The sequence below is a fragment of the Oryctolagus cuniculus genome, chromosome 11, assembly GCF_964237555.1.
Source record: "Oryctolagus cuniculus chromosome 11, mOryCun1.1, whole genome shotgun sequence".
NCBI lineage: Eukaryota > Metazoa > Chordata > Mammalia > Lagomorpha > Leporidae > Oryctolagus > Oryctolagus cuniculus.
Genome location: NC_091442.1, coordinates 38,818,131 through 38,841,708, shown reverse-complemented (window position 1 = coordinate 38,841,708; position 23,578 = coordinate 38,818,131). Strand labels below are relative to the sequence as shown.

General features: G+C 41.1%; 1 protein-coding gene across 8 annotated transcripts in view; it reads left to right on the top strand.

Moving 5' to 3' along the window:
- Positions 1-23,307, top strand: part of SEL1L2 (SEL1L2 adaptor subunit of SYVN1 ubiquitin ligase) — a 128,615-nt gene extending 105,308 nt beyond the window's left edge. For 6 of the 8 annotated variants that reach the window (XM_017341797.3, XM_051846206.2, XM_051846207.2 and 3 more), the window contains 7 exons: positions 179-266; positions 4,879-5,027; positions 6,190-6,355; positions 6,463-6,537; positions 12,371-12,543; positions 22,398-22,526; positions 23,102-23,307. In XM_017341797.3, the coding sequence (XP_017197286.2) occupies positions 179-266; positions 4,879-5,027; positions 6,190-6,355; positions 6,463-6,537; positions 12,371-12,543; positions 22,398-22,526; positions 23,102-23,224 (903 nt within the window). In that variant the 3' untranslated portion in view covers positions 23,225-23,307. Of the gene's footprint in view, positions 1-178; positions 267-4,878; positions 5,028-6,189; positions 6,356-6,462; positions 6,538-11,199; positions 11,371-12,370; positions 12,544-22,397; positions 22,527-23,101 lie in introns of those variants that run through there. The other 2 variants (XM_008256367.4, XM_070052104.1) reach the window with 2 other exon arrangements.
- The last annotated feature ends 271 nt before the right edge of the window (positions 23,308-23,578 follow it).

Below are 23,578 nucleotides of genomic sequence, written 5' to 3'. Positions count from 1 at the left end.
TAATAGAACCTAACATAATAATAAAATAAAATATATAGTATTTCTCGTACTGTTTTAATTAGCCTGAATCACATAGGGCATTGATGACACTCTTTTTTTGGGGAAAAAAAAAGGAAGGTAATTGTTACCATGGAGTTATACATAGAACTTTGAATAATACAGTGTAATTATCTTGCAGAATTATGCTGAAGCACTTAAATACTTTCAGAAAGCTGCAGAGAAAGGATGGCCCAATGCACAGTTCCAATTAGGCTTCATGTACTACTGTAAGTGCTACAAATATGACTGCCTTATTTAGAGTAACATACATATTATTAAGTCTGCTCCTCTGGTAACAAAAATCAAAGGGCTGTTGTGGTTTAGATAAAACAAGCAGCAATTTGAAGAGGAATTTGAAGAATAAAGGAAAGAACAGCAGTTGACAGGAGGGGACAGGGAGGTACAGAATCAGGAAGCTTACTTGTTAAAGAAAGGTGGTTTTTGTTACCTATGATATTCAGTGCACATAACTGGAAGCAAATATGAAACTCACAAGGTCAGTCTTAGGAAGGTTTGGGAGGCATCAACATATAGGTGCTAGTAGGAGTAGCTGAGGTTGCAAAGAGAAAAGAGAAAGAGTGTAGGAGGAAAGGAGGAAAGAACAGTGTGCCACGGTCAGTGTCATAGTGAAAGGATAGGTAGAGGAAGAGCAGTCACCATAAGGAATGAAAAAAATGGTGAGAGGAATAGGAAAAAATAATGATCTTTTTACAAAATGTTTTAAAATTTTATTTAAGTTATGTGAGTTTCATGTCTTACATGTGTACAGATTTAGGAATATAGTAATACTTCCCCCCATCCTCCCTCCCACCCAGACTCCAACTCTTCTTCTTCCCCTTCTTACATACCCACTCCTAACTTTTACAAAGATCTATAGATCTATTTTCAGTTTAGTTAATGATTGTAGAGTTAACCCTACACAAAGTAAGAGTTGAAGAAAAAAAAATACTTTATCAACAGAAGAGACAAGAACTATAAACAATCATTGAATCTTAAAATGTCCATTTCACTCCAATACATTATTTTTTAGGTACTCTGTTAATTACCTCGGATCAAGGAAAACATAAGATATATCTGTCTTTCTGGAACTGGCTTATTTCACTAAGAAAAATAATGATCTAAGAGTGTCAAAGGAAGTGGAACTTTCAAGAAAGAGTGAATGAATGAGCAGCCCCCCTGTGAAATGTAGTGAGAAATTCAAAGTTTTTTGTTTATTTATTTTGTTTGGTTTATTTATTTGAAAGTCAGAGTTACACAGAGAGAGGAGAGGCAGAGAGAGAGGGAGCGAGAGAAGAGAGAGAGGTCTTCCATCCACTGGTTTATTATCCAAATGGCTGCAACAGCCAGAGCTGCACTGATCTGAAGCCAGGAGCTTCTTCCAGGTCTCCCACGTGGGTTCAGAGGCCCAAGGACTTGGGCCTTTTTCTACTGCTTTCCCAGGCCATACATAGCAGAGAGCTGGATGGGAAGTGGAGTAGCCACAACTAGAACCGGCACCCATATGGGATGCTGGCATAACAGCAGCGGCTTTACCCATTACTCCACGGTGCCAGCCCCTGTTTTGCTTGGTTTTTAAAAGAGGGTAAAAAAAGGATACATTATCCATGAGACTTGGCAATATGGAGAATATTGGTGAGGTTACTGGACTGGTTAGAGTGCAAGCCATATGACAGTCAGTTAGGGTGTGAATGGAAGATGAGGAAGTAGATGAATAAAAAATATTATTTCGGGGCCAGCACTCCTGGCTCCTGGCTTCAGATTGGCACAGCTCAGGCCATTGCGGCCAACTGGGGAGTGAACCATTGGATGGAAGACCTCTCTCTCTCTCTCTCTCTCTCTGTCTCTCCTCTCTCTGTGTAACTCTGACTTTTAAATAAATAATCAATCTTTAAAAAATATTATTTCAAAAAGAAAAGGAGATAGATGGAATTGCTGCTCGAGGAAGATAAAGAACAAAGTAGGAGTTCACTTTAAGATGGTGAGAGACCAGAGCATAACTATAATTGAGGAAAAGAGGTTGAGGCTCTGGGAAAAGTTGAAGATATTAGAATCTAACTGGGCCCAGGTAGGTGAGAACAGTCTTGAGGAAGAGGTGAGATTTCTCACCCTAGAAAACTGGAGAAAGGGAGGAAGGCATAATTCAAATGTTAATATGAAGGATTGGAGAGAGAGAAGTGAAAAAAGGCAGTGCAGGGTTCTCCTCAATGATCAAGTAGGTACAAAGTTGCTTTCTGAGAGCAAAGGTACAGTACTTGGAGTAGAAAGTCTCAGAGAGCCATGTAGGTTTGTAATAATCTTTGCGGTGACTGAGAGGGTGTGGCCAAGACAAGTATAAGGACATACCTGAACATACCTGAGTATCCCCACCAAGTCTTTCATGTCAGAGGTGGAGCCAGGGCAGCAGCCTACTGCATCATCAAGGAGATCAAATCTGGTCCCAGAGGTCAGTTGACAATTTTTTAAAGATTTATTTATTTATTTAAAAGACAGAGTTAGAGAGACAGAACAAGAGAGAGAGAGGTCTTCTATCCACTATTTCATTTTCCAAATGGCCACAATGGCCAGGGTTGAGCCAGGCTGAAGTCAGGAGCCTGAAAACTACATCTGGTTCTCCCACATGAATAGCGGGGCCCAAGCACTGGGCCATCCTCCACTGCCTTCCCAGGCACATTTAGCAGGGAACTGGTTTAATAGTGGAGCAGCCAAGACTTGAACCTGTGCTCGTATGGGATGCCTGCTTTTGCAGGCAGCAGCTTAATCCACTGCTCAACAATACCAGCTTCCAGCTGACAAGGTTTATAGTGACCAGTAGGAGAATCTGTTTTGTACTGTCACAGGGGTTAGGATGTGCCTAAGATGGCCTTGTGCCTCAAGTTCATTCCAAGTCATGGCTCAGGATCTATCAGATTTCTCAAACTTCTAGAATAGGAGCTGTAGTACTGTGTAATATGTATTAAATCTTTTTGTGTTTTAGTCATTGAGTCCTCTCAACACATTGAGGGAGCGTCCATAATTTATAGATGAGCAGACTGAGCCATGTTGATGTCAGACATCTTATCCAAGAACACATAGTTGGTGGAAGTGAGATTTAAATTCTAGCAATCTGCTTCCAAAGTTTTGCTCTTAGTCACTACATGGCACTGTCTCTAATAGGCCATCAAATGTTAGAGCTGGAAAGGAATTTAAAGACCATCTAGGGAAAGCTTCTTTCTTTTGCAAATGAAGTGCCTGACAGGCCTCACTCACAAAAGGAGATAGGATGAGAAAAAGAGATAGGATGAGAATCCCTACTGCTGGGAGTCTGTGATTCTCTGACCCAGTGCCAATGCCTCTCCTTGCTCCAAGCATGATTTGGGTCAGAGCTGGGTTTCCTGGAGCTAGGATTTGCCTGCTCTATGCTTCATGGTTGTAGCTGCAAGGAACTTAACTGGTCTCCTGGTGTAGAGATATGTCAAAGATGGCCAGATGATCCTGGGGTGGAGTGGGGGTCTTTTGTTCCTCAGAGACCACTACTTCTTCTCTTTTTCGTTTACTTTAGTTGTGCCATATTGAAGATATGAAGGTACTGCCAAAAATTGTGGGGAGATGGGCACTTAACCTAGTAATTAAGATGCCTGTGTGTCATAACAGAGTACCTGGGTTCAATACCCAGCTGTAGCTCCTGACTATAATTTTCTGCTAAGACATCGGAGACCTAGAATGAATTCCGGATTCCTGGCTTCAACCTAGCCTACCCTGGGTCTTTGAGGTCTTTTGGAAGTCAACAATAAATACATGGGACCTCTCTCTGTTCTCCACTCAAAAAAATTTTTTTTAATTTTACTAAATTTATTATGAGGAAGATATGCATGTCTTTCAAAAATTTGAGGACTAGAATCAACTTATCTTTTAACTACATTATTCCATAAACTTCTCAACATAACCTCATGTTTTCATGAGAATAGTGTTTTTTTCTTAGTTTTCCAAAAGGGTAAAGATCATATATTTCAGGGCCAGCATTGTAGCATAGCAGGTAAAGTCACCACCTGCAAAGCTGGCAATCTATATGGGCTCCAGTTTCCCAGCTGCTCCATTTCTGATCCTGCTCTCTGCCAATGGCTCAAGAAAAGCAGCCAATGATGGCCAAGTGTATGGGCCCCTGCTACCCAGAAGAATTTTCTGGCTCCTGGTATTGGCCTGACTCAGCCCTGTCCATTGCAGCCATCTAGGGAGTGAAATAGCAGTTGCAAGATCTGTTTCGGCCTCTCTCTATAACTCTGTCTTTCAAATAAATAAATAAATATTTAAAAAAAATAAAGTGTTATCTATTTATTTTAAAATGCAGTTACAGAGAAGGAGGGATGGCAGAGAAAGAGAGAGAGAGAGATATCTTTCATCTGCTGGTTCCTTCCTCAAATGGTCAAAACAGCCAGATCTTGGTTGATTTGAAGCCAGGAGCCAGGAGTTACTTCCAGGCCTCCCGCGTGGTGCAGGGACCCAAGCACTTGGACCATCTTCTTCTGCTTTCCCAGGTGCATTAGCAGGGAGCAGGATTGGAAGTGGAGCAGCTGAAACCTAAACTGGTGCCCATATGGGATGCCAACATACCTGCTACCCCACACTGCTGGTCCCTCAAATAAATTAATAAATCTTCTTTAGAAAAACAAGATTGTACATTTCCACATATTTACTTATAACAAAACTCAACTTTTCACCCTCAAGTAGTGGATTTTGAACACCTTTACTAGGGGTTGGTTTTCCCATCCTATTTAAGCTAGCAGGCATTCACTATGACTATTATATCCATAGATTATAACATAAAAAATAAGATGAATGACTCAAAATAATCTTAATTTTCAGCTGGCTCTGGAGTCTGGAAGGATTATAAACTCGCCTTCAAATATTTTTACCTGGCATCTCAGAGTGGGCAGCCCCTCGCCATTTATTATCTGGCTGAGATGTATGCAACAGGAACAGGAGTGTTAAGATCATGCAGAACTGCTGTGGAGGTAAAAACTGGGCAGTTTTTAAAGTACTTTTTTCATTTGTCACACAGAGGAGGTAATAGTATCCTTAAACTGATGGTGCCTTTGATTTTATAGATATTACCTCTTTTCTTCCAGTTTGCAATGTGAATGCTGACATCCTCCAGAGAGGATAAACAGTGATGTAACTCTGGGAAAAGGAGAAAGGAAATGATCCCCGCCCTGCCCTGCACCCCCCTGCAATCCCCGCATTTGACTTTTCGTCAAGGGCAGAGTTTGCCTCAGAATTCAGTTAAGGAGCTCTGTTTTAGCTTTCAATCAAATCACCAGAGAAATTTGGCACTTCTAGTGGGACTGAGAGATGCTACTTGGGAAAGGCAAGGCTTGATGTAGTCTAGAAGATGTTGCCCACATTTCCCAGAAAGCAAGGTCCTTATGTTTTTGATGATTTGGATGAAAATGGAGAAAGTGTATTCTTTCAGCATGAGCCAGTGATGTATGTTTCAAAAGAATGCTTTTAGGACCTTAATGCCCTTCATTGATTTATTAAACATATCCGCCACACCAATATAAATACCTCTGTGTTGGGATCTGGTCCTTCTGAAACTCATTTCAAAAGCTGACAGCTAATAATCTATCTTTAGATTTGCTCCTTCGCCAACTTCCTAATGAATTATGTATGGCTAAGCTCTTCTGGTTACATAAGGGCTATTCAGCTCAGTTGACATTTGTCCCCGTGGAGCTCTGCACACCTCCCTTGCGGTTATGTCACCTACACCCTCAGGCGCTGTCTTCCCTTCATTTTCTCCTTTCACGTCAGCTGTGGCCTTGCAACTTGCCCTTGCAGAGCAGCAATGCCCAGAAAGGCCCTTAAAAAAAAAAAAGAAAGAAAATGTAAGTCGATAACATTTCTGTCCTGCCAGATAGCCTCCAACCCAAGAAAGTTTATCACAACCTTTAAAATAAGCTGAGGAAATTCCACACAAGAAAAAAAAATGCACTGAAAATTTCTGTGCCTCTGAAAAAAATGAACTCCTCACCCTAAATAATTTGCAAACACCATGTTTTAGACCTAAAATCCTTGCCTGAACAGCCAGCAGGAGCTGAAGATTGATTTCATTTATCATTTACTTAAGATGAAGTATGTTGGCTAACTACTCTGCTTGATTTCTCTTCCCACATACAGCTTTATAAAGGTGTCTGTGAACTAGGCCACTGGGCTGAGACATTCCTGACAGCTTACTTTGCCTATAAGGATGGTGATATAGATTCTTCTCTTGTTCAGTATGCACTGCTTGCAGAAATGGGGTATGAAGTAGCTCAAAGCAATTCAGCATTCATTTTGGAATCTAGTAAGATAAGTTAAAATTCTCTGCAATTTTCCAATCATACATATGCATATGTGACTTTACTACAGAGACATTTTAAGCCTTACTAATGGAATGTCTCCTTTTTTTAGAAAAGGCTAAAATTCTTGAAAAAGAAAAGATGTATCCAATGGCACTTCTCCTGTGGAATCGAGCTGCCATTCAAGGTATAGAACCTAGATAAAAATAAGCACAAACCTGGTTCCCTGTCCAGAACGATTCATCTGATTGGATTCAGCTATGTTCCTGGGCAGATAGGTACGAAGGGGCAGGATATCAAGTAGGTGACATTTGAAACTACACTAATGTTAGACATCATTTCCAGGAACTTATTTTCTTCATTATTCTTGAGGTCCCTGGCTAAGCAAACCATAGGAATTATTCAGGAGTTTTTTGAAATACGGCAATTTTACTCAAGAAACCTGTGTTTTTGTTTTTGTTTTTTTTTTTGTCTGTCTTTAGTAAGTTATTTGCTGAGTTGTTTACTGAAATAATCTGAGATGTGACCTATATCTCAATTAGTTAATAGAATTATTTATGTATTTGAAAGGCAGAGTGACAGCAAGCGGGGGAAGGAGGGAGGGAGAAAGGGAGAGGTAGAGTGGGAGAGGGAGAAAGAGAGGTATTCTGTCTACTGGTTCACTCCTCAAATGCCCACAACTGCCAGAAGGTAGACCAGGCAAAACTCAGGATGTCAGAACTTCACCCAAATCTCCCATGTGCGTGGCAGGAACCCAAGCACTTGGCCATCATCAGCTGCCTCCCAGTTGCATTAGCAGGAAGCTAGATCAGAAGCATAGAGTAGCTGGAATAGGCGCTCTGATATGGAATGTGAACAATCCCAAACAATGCAAACACCATGCTTTAGACCTAAAATCCTTGCCTGACCAGTCAGCAGGAGCTGAAGATTGATTTCATTTATCATTTACCTAAGATGAAGTATGTTGGCTAACTACTCCACTATATGGCCGCCCCATAGGAGAATTATTTATGTATCTAAGACTCACTTTATTTCTCTTTTGAAAATCACATTGGTGAATACCACAAACTTTATGTTTGTATGTAAATATTAGAGTGTTAAAATCAAAAACAAACAAGATAAATGACAATACTCTCTCCCTTTTTTGGAATTTTCATGCCCTGCTTATTGGGATCACGTGTGATGAATATAAAACAGCATTGGTGGGGAAAGCAATGGAAGATGGCATTTGAGTAACTGTGTCTTTTTCTATTTTTCCCCTAAAATTATATTATTAAAAGCAGAGAGATATTGCAAAGCTGTCACAGTTGGCATTTGGATATATGAGGAACTCTCTTGCAATAAGAAAGCAATTTTGTTTCCAATTAGGTTTCTTAAAATCATCTCATGATGAGGCCAAATCATCCCTCTTCCCAGGAAGTGAATAGGATAAAAAATGATTCTCATCTGATGCTAATATGTGGCAGGGGAAATAGTTGCAGTGGTGCCTTCTGAGATCCAGCAGAGCTGGTAATGCAGCAGCAACCCATCAATGTGATTTTAGTGAGAAATTCCCTTTACAAAGGTCTATGTTTTCTAAAATGCAATAAAGACCTTATTTGGAGTGAGGAAACAATGCCAGCAATCTCTAAGCCATGGAAAATCAGCTCAACTGCAACAAAAGCGGGTTTATTCCAAGCCAGGAAATGGTGTAGAAATTACACTGAGGGAAAGAGACATAAAATGAGAGGATTTTAATATTAAACAGAATTCCCCAATATAAAAAAGTCAGGCCACTAAAAATAATTATGTGTCACCAGAGAGGTTAAGCATTAGTATCCCCAAAGATAGGGCTACTGAGTGGCTCACTTGGGATTAGGAAATCTAATAATGAAATTTTCCAGTTATTCACTGTCATGCTCCTTTTAGAAGCTGCTGCTGTGAAGAGGGTGCTGAATGGTCAGGAGTCATTCACCACACCATGACTGTGAATTGAAATACAAATCTCTTCCCTGTAAATTGATCCCCTAGGGAGCCTGTCAGAATCCCCACCTGCCCCACAGCCAGTCCTCCTCATTAGGCTAGAACTGAATCCTCACACGAACCAGCTTGTTCACTGCTTTCCATCTTAGAGACTTCAAGGATTCTGCTTATAGCTTGTAAAGCTTGAAAATGCACAGAAGGCCAGTGCCGCGGCTCACTAGGCTAATCCTCTGCCTTGCGGCGCCGGCACACCGGGTTCTAGTTCTGGTCGGGGTGCCGGATTCTGTCCCAGTTGCCCCTCTTCCAGGCCAGCTCTCTGCTGTGGCCAGGGAGTGCAGTGGGGGATGGCCCAAGAACCTGGGCCCTGCACCCCATGGGAGACCAGGAGAAGCACCTGGCTCCTGCCATCGGATCAGCGCGGTGCGCTGGCCGCAGCGGCCATTGGAGGGTGAACCAACGGCAAAGGAAGACCTTTCTCTCTGTCTCTCTCTCTCACTGTCCACTCTGCCTGTCAAAAAAAGAAGTATCTGCGTTTTAATATGAGATTCTAAAAGATTATAAGAACTTCAGTATCTAGAGAAATAAATCCCATAGGAATATAAGCGATGAACTTAGCCCAAATTGGGAGAAAATTTTGAAAGGAGTCCTGTATCACTTAATGATACACTTCAGACCATACCTCACTAGGTACTTTCTGTTTTTTCTAAGTAAGGCTAAACTGTGCTAGCAGGGTTGGCTAGAGTAGAGATGAATGAGTTCATGAATGTCCTCTTATCTTTTCAACCATCATTCTCCTAGTGAATGGAACTGCAGATCCAAGGAGCTCCTTAGAGGTAATTCTAAGTGCCCTCTAAAGACTGAAATCTCATTTTTAAAACATCTCATGACTTCCTACTTGACATATCCATGTTTGTTAAAAAGTAATGTTCTAAATTATGTAACATCATGGGAAAGCATTTTCCCAAGTTTCCTACTATATCTATCCATTCATTCCATAAATATTTATCAAGTACCATGTTAGCTTTTGGACTATATAAATGATTAAGAACCTCAAAGTTCTTTTCCTAATTGCAGCTCCTAAGGAGCTCATGGAGCCATCATGGGGAAGAGAGAAAATACACTAGTCAGCAAACAAGATAATAGGGATATGTAATAAGATGGAGATGGAATAGAGGACTATCAGCATGGGGGATGAGGAGATACTTTAGATAACATAGTTAGACAAGACCTCTAGGAGATAACTGACAAAATAAGAAAGCAACATACTGGCCGGCGCCGTGGCTCAATAGGCTAATCCTCCACCTTGCGGCGCCGGGATACTGGGTTCTAGTCCCGGTCGGGGCGCCGGATTCTGTCCCGGTTGCCCCTCTTCCAGGCCAGCTCTCTGCTGTGGCCCAGGAAGGCAGTGGAGGATGGCCCAGGTCTTTGGGCCCTGCACCCGCATGGGAGACCAGGAGAAGTACCTGGCTCCTGACTTCCGATCGGTGCAGCCCCGGCTGGGGGGTGAACCAATGGCCAAAGGAAGATCTTTCTCTCTGTCTCTCTCTCTCACTCTCCACTCTGCCTCTCCACTCTGCCTGTCAAAAAAAAAAAAAAAAAAAAGAGAGAGAGAGAAAGCAACATACAATGAGGTTAGTTGAAGAGACAGGACACAGATTAGCATGACTTGTAGATCAGGAAAAGAGTCTGGATTTTATTCCAAGTGCAAAGTGAAACCATTGGGGGATTTTATACAGGGCAACAATGGGATTTGATTTGACATTTTAAAATTATCACCCTGGCTATTAGGTGGAAGATGCATTGAAAAATAGACATACAGGGCCAGCGTTGTGTCACAGCATGTTGAACCACTGCCTGCAGCAACAGCATCCCATATGAGCACTGATTCAAGTCTCTACCACTTCTCTTCCAATCCAGCTCCTGGTCTGGGAAAGCAGCAGAAGATGGCCCAAGTATTTGGGTCCCTGCCACCCATGTGGGAGACCCAAAAGAAGCTCTTGAATCTTGGCTTCAGCCTGGCCCAGCCCCAGTGGTTGTGGCCATTTGGGAAGTGAACCAACAAATGGAAGACCTCTCTCTATCTCTTTGTTTCTTTCTGTCTCTCCCTCTCTCTCTGTAGAGAGAGAGACAGAGAGAGAGAGAGGTCTTACACCCGCTGGTTCACTCCCCAAATGGCCAAAATGGCTGGAGCTGAGCCAATCCAAAGCCAGGAGCCAGGAGCTTCTTCCATGTCTCCCACATGAGTCAGGGACCCGTGGATTTGGGCCATCCTCCACTGCTTTCCCAGGTACATCAGCAGGGAGCTGGGTCAGAAGTGGAGCAATCAGGACTCCAACCAGCACCCATATGGGATGCCTGCACTGTAGGCCAGGGCTTTAACATGCTACTCCACAGTGCTGGCCCCACTAAATCTTTAGAAAAGGAAAGTAGACATAGAGCAGTTTATGGAGTGGGTATTATGACACAGCAGTTTAAGCCACCATTTATGATACCCACATCCCATATCAGAGTCCTGGGATTCAGTTCTCCTTCTCCTCATCCTCCTCCTCACTCCTCTTCCTTACACACTATGCCACAATGCCAGCCCCTCCACCACTACTGATCCAGCTTTCTGCTAATGTTGATCCTGGAAGGCAGCAGATGAGGACTCTAGCACTTGGGTTTCTGCCACCCATGTGGTTGACCTAGATGAAGTTCCTGGTTCCTGATTTCTATCCAACCTGGTTATGGCTGTTGTAGTCACTTGGGGTATGGACCAAAAGATGGAAGTTCTGTCTCTCCCTCTCTGTTACTCTGCCTTTCAAATACTAATTAAACAGTTTAGCAAAGGTATTTAAAATAGTAAAAAGAAAATCTAAGGGTATTTAATATTCTGTGCTTGAACTAGATGGTGGTGATGTCAAGATAGATGAATCTTGGAGGTAAACCCAATGGAGTTTGCTTATGGATAGTGAAGGTGAGAGAAAAAGAACTGAGAATTAATTCCCCTAGATTTATTATACGAATAATGGTGGTACTAGTGTTGAAATAGGGAAGAAACTGAGAATTTTATTTGAGGGAAGGAGTAAAGGATGATAAGAAATCTCATTAAGTATTTTAGGTTTGAGATACAAATAAAGAAATAAAATAAGAGTCTGGGTCTCAAGGAGAGATAGGACAGTAGATATAAATTCAGGAATAGTTAGCATAAAACTATCCATGGAACCAGATAAGTTCTCTTTGAGGTGGAGGAGAGTGATAGAGGAGGAGAGAGAGAAGAGAAAGATGAAAAGGGAAAAAGGAGTTAGGAACAAGTCCTTGGCATTCCAAACTTTAGAACTGATGAGAGCAAATAAATAAATGAATAAACAAATATTTTTTAAAGTAGCAACTGTGTAGAGGAGTCAGACAGTTTAAAAATCAGAAGCCTATGAAGTAAGAGGGACATCACAAGAATGCAATGCCATTGGTGTCAAGTGAAGATTGTGCTTGGGCAGGTGGGTCCAGATATTCCAATGCTTCTCAGAAGTCCAAAAAGATGAGGACAGGAAGTAGCCAATGAATTTGGTGAATAGATGTCATCAAACACCTTGGAAATAGGTTCAAGGGAGCTGCCAGAAGCTAAGCTGTCGTGGGTTGGGTTGAAGAGTGTGTGGAAGTACCTGAACATGTTTGAATAACTGATGGGCTTAATCTGGGAAAGAGGGAGAAACTGGTGATGCAGAAGAGTAGAGCTTCAGGAATGAAATCTTAGAGTGGCAAGGGTGTGGTCCAACTTTCCAAGAGTTAACCTACCTTCAAAAAATGGAATTAAAAGGTAGAATTTCTAATTTTTGTTAAGAATGTATGTATTATATCACAGGTATTATCCCACAGTAAAGGCAGCTATCTAGCATTGTTATACTTTGTATTCCATAAAGTACATCTAGTCTGATTCTAGGATTCTGAGTGGCTTTTTTTTCTACACACACACACACACACACACAAACAACTTTTAAAGGTCATTAAGTTGACTTACAGGGAACTATACATGAATCATTTGAATTATGACCTTTTTTTTTTTCAAATATTTCCATCAGGTAATGCATTTGCTAGAGTAAAAATTGGAGATTACCATTACTATGGCTACGGGACCAAGAAAGACTATCAAACAGCAGCCACTCATTACAGCATTGCAGCTGACAAGTACCACAGTGCACAAGCCATGTTCAATCTGGCCTATATGTATGAACATGGCTTGGGTATTACAAAGGTAATTGTGTTGGTAGTGGTTCAAACTTGTGTGGGAAGGGAAAATTTATAAATGTTTTAAATTTCATTAATGTCATCAATGTAGAGCATGGGTGGGGAACCTTTTTCCTGTCAAGGGTCTCTTGGATATTTATAACATCATTCACAGACATACAAAGCTATCAACTGAAAGCCTGGTACAGATGTGTTGAATTTCAAGATCCATCTATGGTTGCCGTAGCAGGGCCAGACCGAATAATTTCATGGGTTGAATATTCTACAACCCTGAAGAGGAAGGAAGGAAAAGACTTAGCATCTGTTGAAGTCTCTCCTATGTCCCAACATATACTACTTAACCAAACCTGTATTACTTACCCTGATATAAACCCTATGAGGTAGATATTGTTTTCTGCATTTTTTCCAAAGATGTAATTAATGAGTAGAAGGCTGATAGTCTAATCTAACTTGATTCGTAAGTTTCTACTTTTTCTAGCACATACTTTTTCCAGTGGGCCCTACCTCCAGGCCTTTTTTTCCACTAAAATTTCCACATTTTCAAATTTTCACAAGCTCTTGGTAACAAGGAAGAACTGGATACACCCACTATGTACATGATACTATCCTGGGCCCTCTAGAAAGGCCCAAGAGAATGGATCTCCTTTTTCTCAGGATTATACTTGACTTGAGAAGATTCATTAAGAAAAAGTTAACACTACGGGTGATATTAGGTAAATCCCTTTGACACTGAGTATAATTAGGCAGAAGATAGCACGGGGATCAGAAATGGCGAGAAAAGTATATTAAATATCAATAATGAGATGTTGTTAGGAGATGAGGTGAACCCTATAATTGTCCTCAGTGTATGCATCAGGAAACCACAGTACAGAGAAGTCATGGGTCCAGTTTGCAGTGCTTATCGATGGTGGAACCAAAATTTCTACCCTAGCCTGTCTGTCTCCTGTTTTGTGGGGATGGAAGCATAGAATAGGCTCTGCTTGAGTCATTCTTAGTGCTCAAAAATGTTTCTCTTAAAAGTTTGTATTCCTGGCTGCATTTCTTCCTCTCCTCCTCTTCTTCTATTTCCTCTTCCTCTTCCCACCCTCTTCCCCTCCCTCTTCTCCTTCTTTCTTCTCCTCCTCCCCCACCTCCCATAGGGGATGCCATCATTGCAGGCAGCAGCTTTACCTGGTATGCCACAACACCGGCCCCTCCTGGCTGCATTTCAAGAGCCAAATAATGTGGAAATCATTGGCTTTTTATGCTCTCTTCTCTCTTCCAGTTGTGCTAGTAATTGAGAATTACTGAAAATTGCTAATAGTGCACACTGCAGCCTATGGCTTCTTATTCAGTTACTAAAGATCCCGTGGTGGAAGTCCCTGCTATCCTCTTCTCTCTTGTAGCCTACCTTTTGGCTGATCTTTTTTGTTATCCCCAGTCCATTTTCCCCATTCTTAGCAGGTATGAGCTACAAGAGTTTGTAAAATCTGGGGGAGAATGGGACTGGACAGAATTGAATGATTCTTTGCGTGTTTCTTAGCCACCCCATGACCCCTCTGTCATCCACATCAGTAAAACAGAACTAATGATATCTGTCCTGCCCCGGCCTTTGAGGATAAAATGAGTGAGTCTTTGTGGAAAGGCTTTGTAGTCAAACAGTGTGTGGAATGATTGTTATTTAGATCAGAAGGGAATTTGAGTAACTGCTAAGTAAGGTTTCAACAAGATTAAAGCTTTTATTCATCATTCCCCATGCAAAACATAATAATGTGAGAGAAGCATTGTCTATAGAAAGGATACAATGACTCCATTCCATGTGTTAAATTCACATTAGCGTTCTCACTCTCACGTGATGGAAGAAGGATTAGGGCCCCCTGACAGCTGCATCCTCACTGCCATGAGTCCCTGGGTGTGGGAAGAGGCGTCCTCAGAGGGCACGTGGCCGTCAATGCAGGAAAGGACACACAGCCTGCCAGCACCCAGCTGACCCCTTATGTAAGAAAGGTTAGTGTTCCTCCTTGGAGTCACCATCTTTCTGTCTTCTAGGCATTTTGTTCACTAGCAGTCATTAAAACATCCATTTCATACATTCAGAAAAAAAAAAAAAACAACAACACAACTTTGGAACTTCTCTCTGGTCATCTTCCTGTTCTCTTCTGCCAGGGTTCCTACTTCATCAGGGACAGTCAGTCCATTTTGATAAGTCTCTGAGTTGCAAGCACATTTTTTTCCTACATAAATTCTTTACATTTAAAAATGCTCTTAATCTCAGATCTGGATATGAGAATTTTAGGTTTTGCTAATTAGGGACTGTTGCTCTTGGTCTTTACTAATTCCTTCTGTTTAGCAATTAGAAAAATAACAGAGTGTCCAGGGGCAACATTTGTTAACCTTGTTGTGTCACAGTCAAATTAACAAGAAGGCATCGCCTTTTCTAATTCTTAAAATGGATATCCTGACAATTAAAAGCCCAAAACTTGTTTCAATTAAAGCAAAGAGGTTAGGAGAATAGGCCACCCCAGTATTTGTCATCAAGTAATTAAGCATTCCTTCAACAAAGCTCTTCAGTATCCTCTTTATTAGTTAATCCTCAGGCAAACTATGGAGCAGGATGAGTGTAATATAATTTCCATTTCTCTAAGAATCAAAGAAGATGATATGGAACCATGTTTTATAAGTTCTTCATTTAAGACTTCTGCAGAAGAAAGTGAGGTATAAATCAACTCTTGGTAAATCAATGTAAAAATATGGGTCATGCTCTCTCTGTCTTTAGAAAAGGAAGTTGTTACAAGGTGATGAGTTGTTACTAGGGTGAGTTATCCTGAGAGTGTCACTGAGAACCATGTCAGTTCAGTGAGCTCCTTGACTTAAACTGCAGGCCAGAACTGACTGCATCATTGTTTTGGGAAACAAAGCAATACCTGGGGAGGGACTGGGAAAGGACCTGAACTACTTCAGGAATGTAAGCATTCAGCCTATAAGTTGTTATATAGCTCCCTTTCAACTTCTATTGATTTAGAAGTACTTCAGAAATTTAATCATGAGCCAAACCTGTTGTACATCATCTCCTGGCCATTTCCTCCATCTAAACCCTAGTTCAGTTTTGATTTTCCACTCACCCAGGCTTGTTGTGGAGGCTACTCAAGGTCTCCAGTTCTAGTTTTACCCTTTAAATGCTTGGCAGAGATGGCTCTTTTCACCAAAGATTTGTAATAGTCTATCCTTAGAGACCAGGAGAAGCACCTGGCTCCTGCCATCGGATCGGCGCGGTGTGTTGGCCGCAGCGCGCTGGCCGCGGCGGCCATTGGAGGGTGAACCAACGGCAAAGGAAAACCTTTCTCTCTGTCTCTCTCTCTCACTGTCCACTCTGCCTGTCAAAATAAAAAAATAAATAAATTCTATCCTTAATCAGTTAGCCTATGGTATTGGAGTACACCTGCTTATCAGGATGTAGATTTTTCCACCTTCCTATGCACCCAAATGACTTGTTCTCAACAGTAGCATGGCAGTAGAAGTGAAGGGGGTCTTTTCTGGAGTAAATCCCCTAAGAGGTAGATGGAGCTTCTCCTTAGTCTCTTTTCTCTTTCACTAAATGAATGCATCTGAAGGCACCGAGGCTAGAGGGTTGCAGAACCACATGATGGAAGGAGCTTAGAGCAGCCCTCAGTCATCTCATGAAGAAAATTTACTACCAACAAGAAATGCCTATGGTTGAAAATTGAATTAGGGAAAAATAAAATTCTATTGTGGTAAGCCACTGAAATTTGGGGATTTATTTGTTACAGGTGTTAACATTACCTTAATTAATATATATTTTTTAAAAGATTTATTTATTTGAAAGGCAGAGAGGCATAGAGAAAGAGAGAGCGAGAGAGAGGTCTTCCATCAGCTGGTTTACTCCCCAGATAGCCACAATGGCCAGAGCCACGCCAGTCCGAAGCCAGGAGCTTCTTCTGGTCTCCCACAGCGGTGCAGGGGTCTAAACACTTGAGCCATCTTCTACTGCTTTCCTAGACCATAACGGGGAGCTGGGTTGGAAGTGGAGCAGCTGGAACTCGAACCAGTGCCCATATGGGATGCCAGCACTGCAGGTGGCATCCACTACACCACAGCGCCAGCCCCTCCTATACTGTCAATCCAGCTTCTTGTTAATGTGCCTGGAAAGGCACTGAAAGATGGCCCTAGTATGTGGGGTTCTGCCACCATTATGAAAGATCTGGATGGAGTTCCTGGCTCTTGGCTTAGGCCTAGACCAGCCCCAGCTGTTCCAGGCATTTGGAGAGTGAACCAGATGATGCAGATGCTCTCTCTCTTTGATTTTCAAATAAGTAAATGTTTTTATTTTTAAGGACTATAAATTTGTTTAAAAGGTACAACTAATTCAAGTGAGGGACTCAGGACTCTAAAGGTCCTGTCTGAAATGCTTTAACATGGAATACGAGGAACATATGATGATCTTTTTAAGAGGAAGAAACCATGAATATTTAAAGATTAGAACTAGGAAAGCTATCCTAAAGTAAGACAAAACATGGCTAAAAATTGACCTTTGGAGACGAGTTTCAAACATATATTTAGACCTACTAGATAACAAATTGTTTTGATCTTGAAGACTAAGCTGCATCCATTAATTAAATTATAAATAGGCCTGTCAAAAATAAAAGTAATTATAGAACAAAGCATTTTTATTTCTCATTTGTCTGGTATAACCACCTTTGGAGTATGAAAGCTGAAGTTTTAAACACCAGAATAAAGATATTTCTGGAACGTACAGGCTAAAGTTATAGTTAAAATGGCCCTCTGAAATATGGCAGGGCAGAACACACTTCTTTAAAATGGTCATAATCTTTCATGAAATAAAATAATCAGAAATACAAGGAGGCCAAAAAAATACTTTGTATTCACACAGCTTTATTTATTACAGGAAAAAAATGAAATAGACATGTTATGTAAATTACTCTGTAGTGTATGGCTTAGTGCTTAAGAGAGTGAGCTAGAATCAGACTATTTTGATTGGAGTTCCAGGTTTGTCACTTACAAGTCATATGAATTTGGAGAAGTGACAGCCTTTCAGTGGTGCATCTCGGTTCATCTTTAAAGTGGCGTTAACAAGATTAATTGCGCTGTAGAATTGCCATGAGGATTAAATGATAGTGGAATAGTGGAGACTGGCACACATAAGTATTTAATGAGTCTTTATTGTAATTCACTCTGCAACAATTAAAAATACACTAGAAGAGGGGCCAGTGCTGTGGTGTAGTGGGTTAAGCCTCTGCCTGCGGCACTGGCATCCCATATGGGCACAGGTTCGTGTCCCAGCTGCTCCTCTTCCAATCCAGCTCTCTGCTTGTAGCCTAGAAAAGCAGTGGAAAATGGCCTGAGTGCTTGGGCCCCTGCACCAGCATGGGAGACCCAGAAGAAGCTCCTGGCTCCTGGCTTCGGATGGGTCTAGCTCTGGCTGTTGCGGCCATTTGGGGAGTGAACCAGTGGATGGAAGATCTTTTTCTCTGTCTCTCCCTCTCTCTCTGTAACTCTACCTCTCAAATAAATAAATAAATCTTTAAAAAAATACACTAGAAGAATATCTTAGATAATAGCATACTGCTTGAAACATATTGTTGGGTTAAGAAAGCAGAAAATAGGCCGGCACCGCAGCTCAATAGGGTAATCCTCCACCTTCGGGGCACCCCGGGTTCTAGTCCCAGTTGGGGCGCTGGATTCTGTCCCGGCTGCTCCTCTTCCAGGCCAGCTCTCTGCTGTGGCCCGGGAAGGCAGTGGAGGATGGCCCAAGTGCTTGGGCCCTGCACCCAATGGGAGACCAGGAGAAGCACCTGGCTCCCGGCTTCGGATCAGCACGGTGTGCCAGCCGCAGCACGCCGGCTGCAGCAGCCATTGGGGAGTGAACCAACGGGAAAAGGAAGATCTTTCTCTCTGGCTCTCTCTCTCACTGTCTACTCTGCCTATTAAAAAAAAAGAGAGAGAGAGAGAGAGCAGAAAACAAAATATTATGCAGAGTAAAAATTTCCTAAATTAAAAGTATGCAGGTGGGTGTTTAGCTTAGCAGTAAAGATGCCTGCGTCACATATCAGAGTACCTGGATTTGATTCTGGCTCCAGTTCCCTTTTTTTTTTTTTCTTTTAAGATTTATTTTATTTATTTGAAAGCAGAGCAACAGAGACATAGAAAGAGATCTTCCATCTGCTGGTTCACTCCCCAGATGGCCACAATGTTGCCTGGAACCTTGAAGTCCATTTGGGTCTCCCAGATGGCTAGCAGAGTCCCAGGTACTTGGGTCATCTTCTGTTGCTTTCCCAGATATATTAGCAGGGAGCTGGATGGGAAGCAGAGTAGCCAGGACTCACTCTGACATGGGATGCTGGCATCACAGAGGCAGCTCAACCTTCTGTGCCACATAGCAGGGCCCAGGTCCAGCTCCTGACTCTAGTTTCCTGCTAATGTAGACCCCCGTGGCAGCAGTATTTGCTCAAGTAGTTGGGTTCCTGCCACCCACTTGGGAGACCGGGCTCCTGGCTTCAACTGGCCCATCCTGGATGTTGTAGGCATTTGAGGAGTGAACAAGAGCTTGCTCTCTCTGTCTCTAATAAATAAATATATAAATAAATTGTTATAAGTATATATACACATGAATATGCATTATAAATGTTGGAAGAATGGATATAAAATATTATCAGTGATTTTCTCTGTGCAGTGGGATTGTGGTTCTCTTTTAGCTTCATTTGTTCAGTTCTGTCTGTTCAAAAATTTCCTCTAATTAACATCATTTATTTATAATAAGAAAACCAAGAATAAATTATTTTTAAAACTACATTTTAATTAATATATTCTATCTTGGTAAAAGAAAATTATGATGCCTCCCAAAGATTTGGGGTTCAAAAACTTCTGCATTGTGCAATTGAACAATTGTCATCAACAAACTACTTTATTTATGGAGAATTCTGCATCTTTGAATTTTAGAAACTATTTTGAACATCTGAACATTGAGCAGTACTCAGGGACACCTGACATTTTAGTTGGAAGCATTTTTTATTTTTAAGAAAAAACTGTAGATTGGTTTACATAACCCCTTGAATCATTTAATTCAAAGCAAAATAAACTCAAATGTACCAAACAGAAGTTAAATCTAAGTGAGTTAGGTATGCAATGGATTTCTTAATTAATGAATACTGGGCATTGTCAAAACACTAACTGGAGTAAATTTTTTATTTGACTTATTTGGGAGTTTTACTAAGTAAGTTAAAAAATGTGAATTCTATGGTAATAAAATTCTTTTTTATGTGTTACCCTATGGACAAGCATTTGGTATACCAGTTAAGATACTACTTGGGAAATGTTATATAATTTTTTTTTAAGATTTATCTATTCATTTGAAAGGCAGAGTTACAGAGAGGCAGAGGCAGAGAGAGAGAGAGGTCTTCCATCCACCGGTTCAGATGGCCCAGATGGCCACAATGGCCGGAGCTGAGTCGATCCGAAGCCAGGAGCCAGAAGCTTCCTCTTGGTCTCCCATGTGGGTGCAGGGGGTCCAAGGACCTGGACCATCTTTCACTGCTTTCCCAGGCCATAGTAGAGCGCTGGATCAGAAGTGGAGTAGTCGGGACTCAAACCAGTGCCCACAAGGGATGCCGGCACTGCAGGCGGCAGCCTCACCTGCTGTGCCACAGCGCCAGCCCTGACATATTATATAAATTATTGTGTAGTAGTATGTTTTTATGGCCTGGCACTTAAGTGAGTGGGCCAGAATCAGACTATCTGGATTTGAGTCCCAGGTCTGCCACTTATAATCCATATAAGACTGCCTGGGTGCAAGGCCCAGCTTTGCTCCCAACTTCAAATTCCTGCTAATGCCAGCTCCTGGCTTCAGCCCAGCCCCACTTTTGTGGGCATTTGGGAGATCTCCTTCTGTTTCTCTCTTAATTAATATTTTAATTAATATTTAATTAATAATTAATATTTTAATTAAATAATAAATATATATATGTTTCCCCAATGAGCCAGAAGCATGCATGAGTTTCTTTCTCTTGAAATTTTAAAGACTTTCACATCTGACTCCACATCACTGCAAATTGTGAGGTCTTCTGGGCAAGTGGTTGGGTTCATCCCACTGTAATGGTACACCTCACTATTTATTATTATAAACTAAGTGATTTGTGATGCTTGTGTCTATAGAAATAAATGAGTAACTATTAATTTAAGAGTGAATGAGTAAGATATTGACAAAAGCTGCTTTTCCCTGAACATCCTGTTCAAGTCAATATGCCTTTCACGCATGGGGTTGACACACCCATGTTAATCCACAGGGTGCTTTCAAATGAACACCCACTAAATTTGTTGGAATTAGAGACACAAATTAGAGTTTTTATAATGCCTATTTTCTCCATTGCCAGGAAGATTTGTTCCAAACAATCTTCTGAATTTTAAGTATTTTAAGCTAGGACATTCCTCTTTCTCCAACAAATCACTTTGCCAGATGCAAAGCTTTGGAAAATTTTTAAGCAATGACAAGCAGAATACAGCTGAGAGAAGACACCACCCAGGAAAACAGGTTTAGTACAGGCCTCAAGGATTCACAACTGTTGAAGCCTGGGTGATGGAGCAGGAAAGACAGAGGAAGTTAGGTGACCACCAAGTATGAAAAATCTCTTTTTCCCTTCTGTTTCTTTTGAAAATAATCCATGGGCACCCAAGCAAAACACAGTTCTGGGACCCACTCAGGACGCTTCAAACTTCACAAGCGATACTACCTAGCCTTTCACTATTGTTTGGGAACAGAGCAAATATGAAGCAAACAAAGTGAACTATAAGTTGGTTCAAGGTAAAAACTAAGTTTTTTCTTTTTAAATCTGCCTTGGCTAATGTAATGAAATTTTAAAAGTTTCTAAAAATACAGTAATATGTCATTTGAGGAATCAACATCCAACTAAAACAGTTTATTAAAGTACTAACAGTTTATTACAGACCTAAAAGTTTATTAAAGTGCCACGCACTTCAGTAAGCACCTAGAATTCAGGAGTGAGCACATAGTCCACATCTTGTCTTTAAGGACCTGGAAATAGACAAATGAACAAATTTTGTAACTTCACGTATGATGAGTACTATGAAAATAATTAGAAATTGAAAATGACTATTAGTGACTAAATTTTTGATTTAGGGGACTGTACTATAAAGTATCTGGTGTCTTCTGCCCTTTCATGGGAATCACAACTAGGAGCTGGTCAGGGGATATCCAAATATGCTTTTTGAAGGTTGTGTTAGGATTTTATGACTGCCATAACAAATTACCACAAATTTAGTGGCTTAAAACAGCACAATTATCTTAGTTTCTGTAGGTTAAAAACCCAAGTGGTTTGCTGGGTCCTCTGCTTAGGGTGTCACAAGTCTAAAATCATGGCCATATTTGTTACCAGCAGCTATCGAGAAGAATTCACTTGCAGGCTCCTTCAGGGTGACCGAATGCAGTTTCTTGATGTTTTAGGGCTGCGGTTCCCTTTCCTTGCTGGCTGTTTGAATTCCTTCTCACTCTTTCCATGTGGCCTACTCTAGCAATGGTGAATTAACGTTCCTTCCATGTTTAAAATGGCTTTCCTTTGTTCTCAAGCCCTGACATACCTCTCTGTTTAAAGGTCATATGATTATATAGGGTCAAGGATTATCTCTTTATTTTAAGGGATTCTACTTAAATTTGTAAGTTCCCTTTGGCATGAAACGTATCTTATTCATATATGTTCCAGGGACAAGGAAATAAATATCTTTGGGGAGTCACTCTATGTACCAAATATAAGTGATATTTCAAACAATGGTCTCTATTTACTTGTTGTTAAAGAATCTACACCTAATGACCATGGGCTATTCTTCTACTTCTAGGACATTCACTTGGCCAGGAGATTATATGACATGGCTGCTGAAACAAGTCCAGATGCTCACATTCCTGTGTTCTTTGCCCTCATGAAACTGGAAACGATGCATTTCCTCCGAGACATCCTGTTTTTTAACGTAAGTTTGTCTCGAGTAGGTCCCAAATCTCTGAAAACTCCAGTGAGCAGCACTGAGGCTCAAAATGATGAGACCCAACAGGGGAATCTTTTTGTGAGCTACGTTTCTTTGATAGGTAGAATTCGAAGTCTCAAATTTACCACACAGAGCAATTTTTTTGCTTGTTGTATTGATTATGTGTTGATGCTTTGTAATACAACCACCAAGTTCCTTTGACAGATATTCTTTTTAGCGCATACTAGAAGTTTTAAGCAAAGCAACATGTGCTATATATACTTGTTCATAGTTTTTGCCATCAAAATCTGAGACTGGGAAGCAGATGACAGGTGGTAAGTGATATCACAAAGAGTTGGAGTTTGAAAATGTAGAAATTTAACCCATAAATCTTCGGGGTTATTCTAAAGGTTAAGCTCCCTGTGGGAGGTATAAGCAAGTAAAGATCATGTCTTCTAGACTGAGGGAAGCAAGGGGAATGGGGGAGAGGATGTGTGGTTATGGTGGGCTTGAGAGGAGATGATGGATCTGAGGCAAGTGATAGGCTTGGATTTGTTTTTTAACCAAATGTCTCTTACCAGCAGTTCACAATGAAATGGAAATGGATGAAATTGGACAACACCCTCGGACCATACTGGGATTTTTTTGTGATTGGCCTAATTATTGCCATGCTGATCTTCTTGCTTAGAAATCACCACCAGTAGGACCTGGATTGTAGGAAAACCTGCTCCTGGGAACCAGTTTACTGCACACTATCATTGTTAAATAAAAAATTTCCTCATCCAAATCAAAAGTCTGTTGCAGATTTCCCACAATGACCCATGATAGAACATGGACAGGACTTGGAACCCTAGGATGCTAAAGGAACCACTTCAGACTTCCTGCATAGTAGAGGACCACTTAGGGGATACTGCAAAGTGGTCACCTAGACTGGTACAACTTGTTGTCTCATGATCTAGTCCTCAGTTAGAGATAAAGAGCACCAATTTTCATGTTCTTATAACAACCTCTCCCTTTTCAAGAGGACAAGCTGGGTTTCTTGGCTCCTATAGATGAAA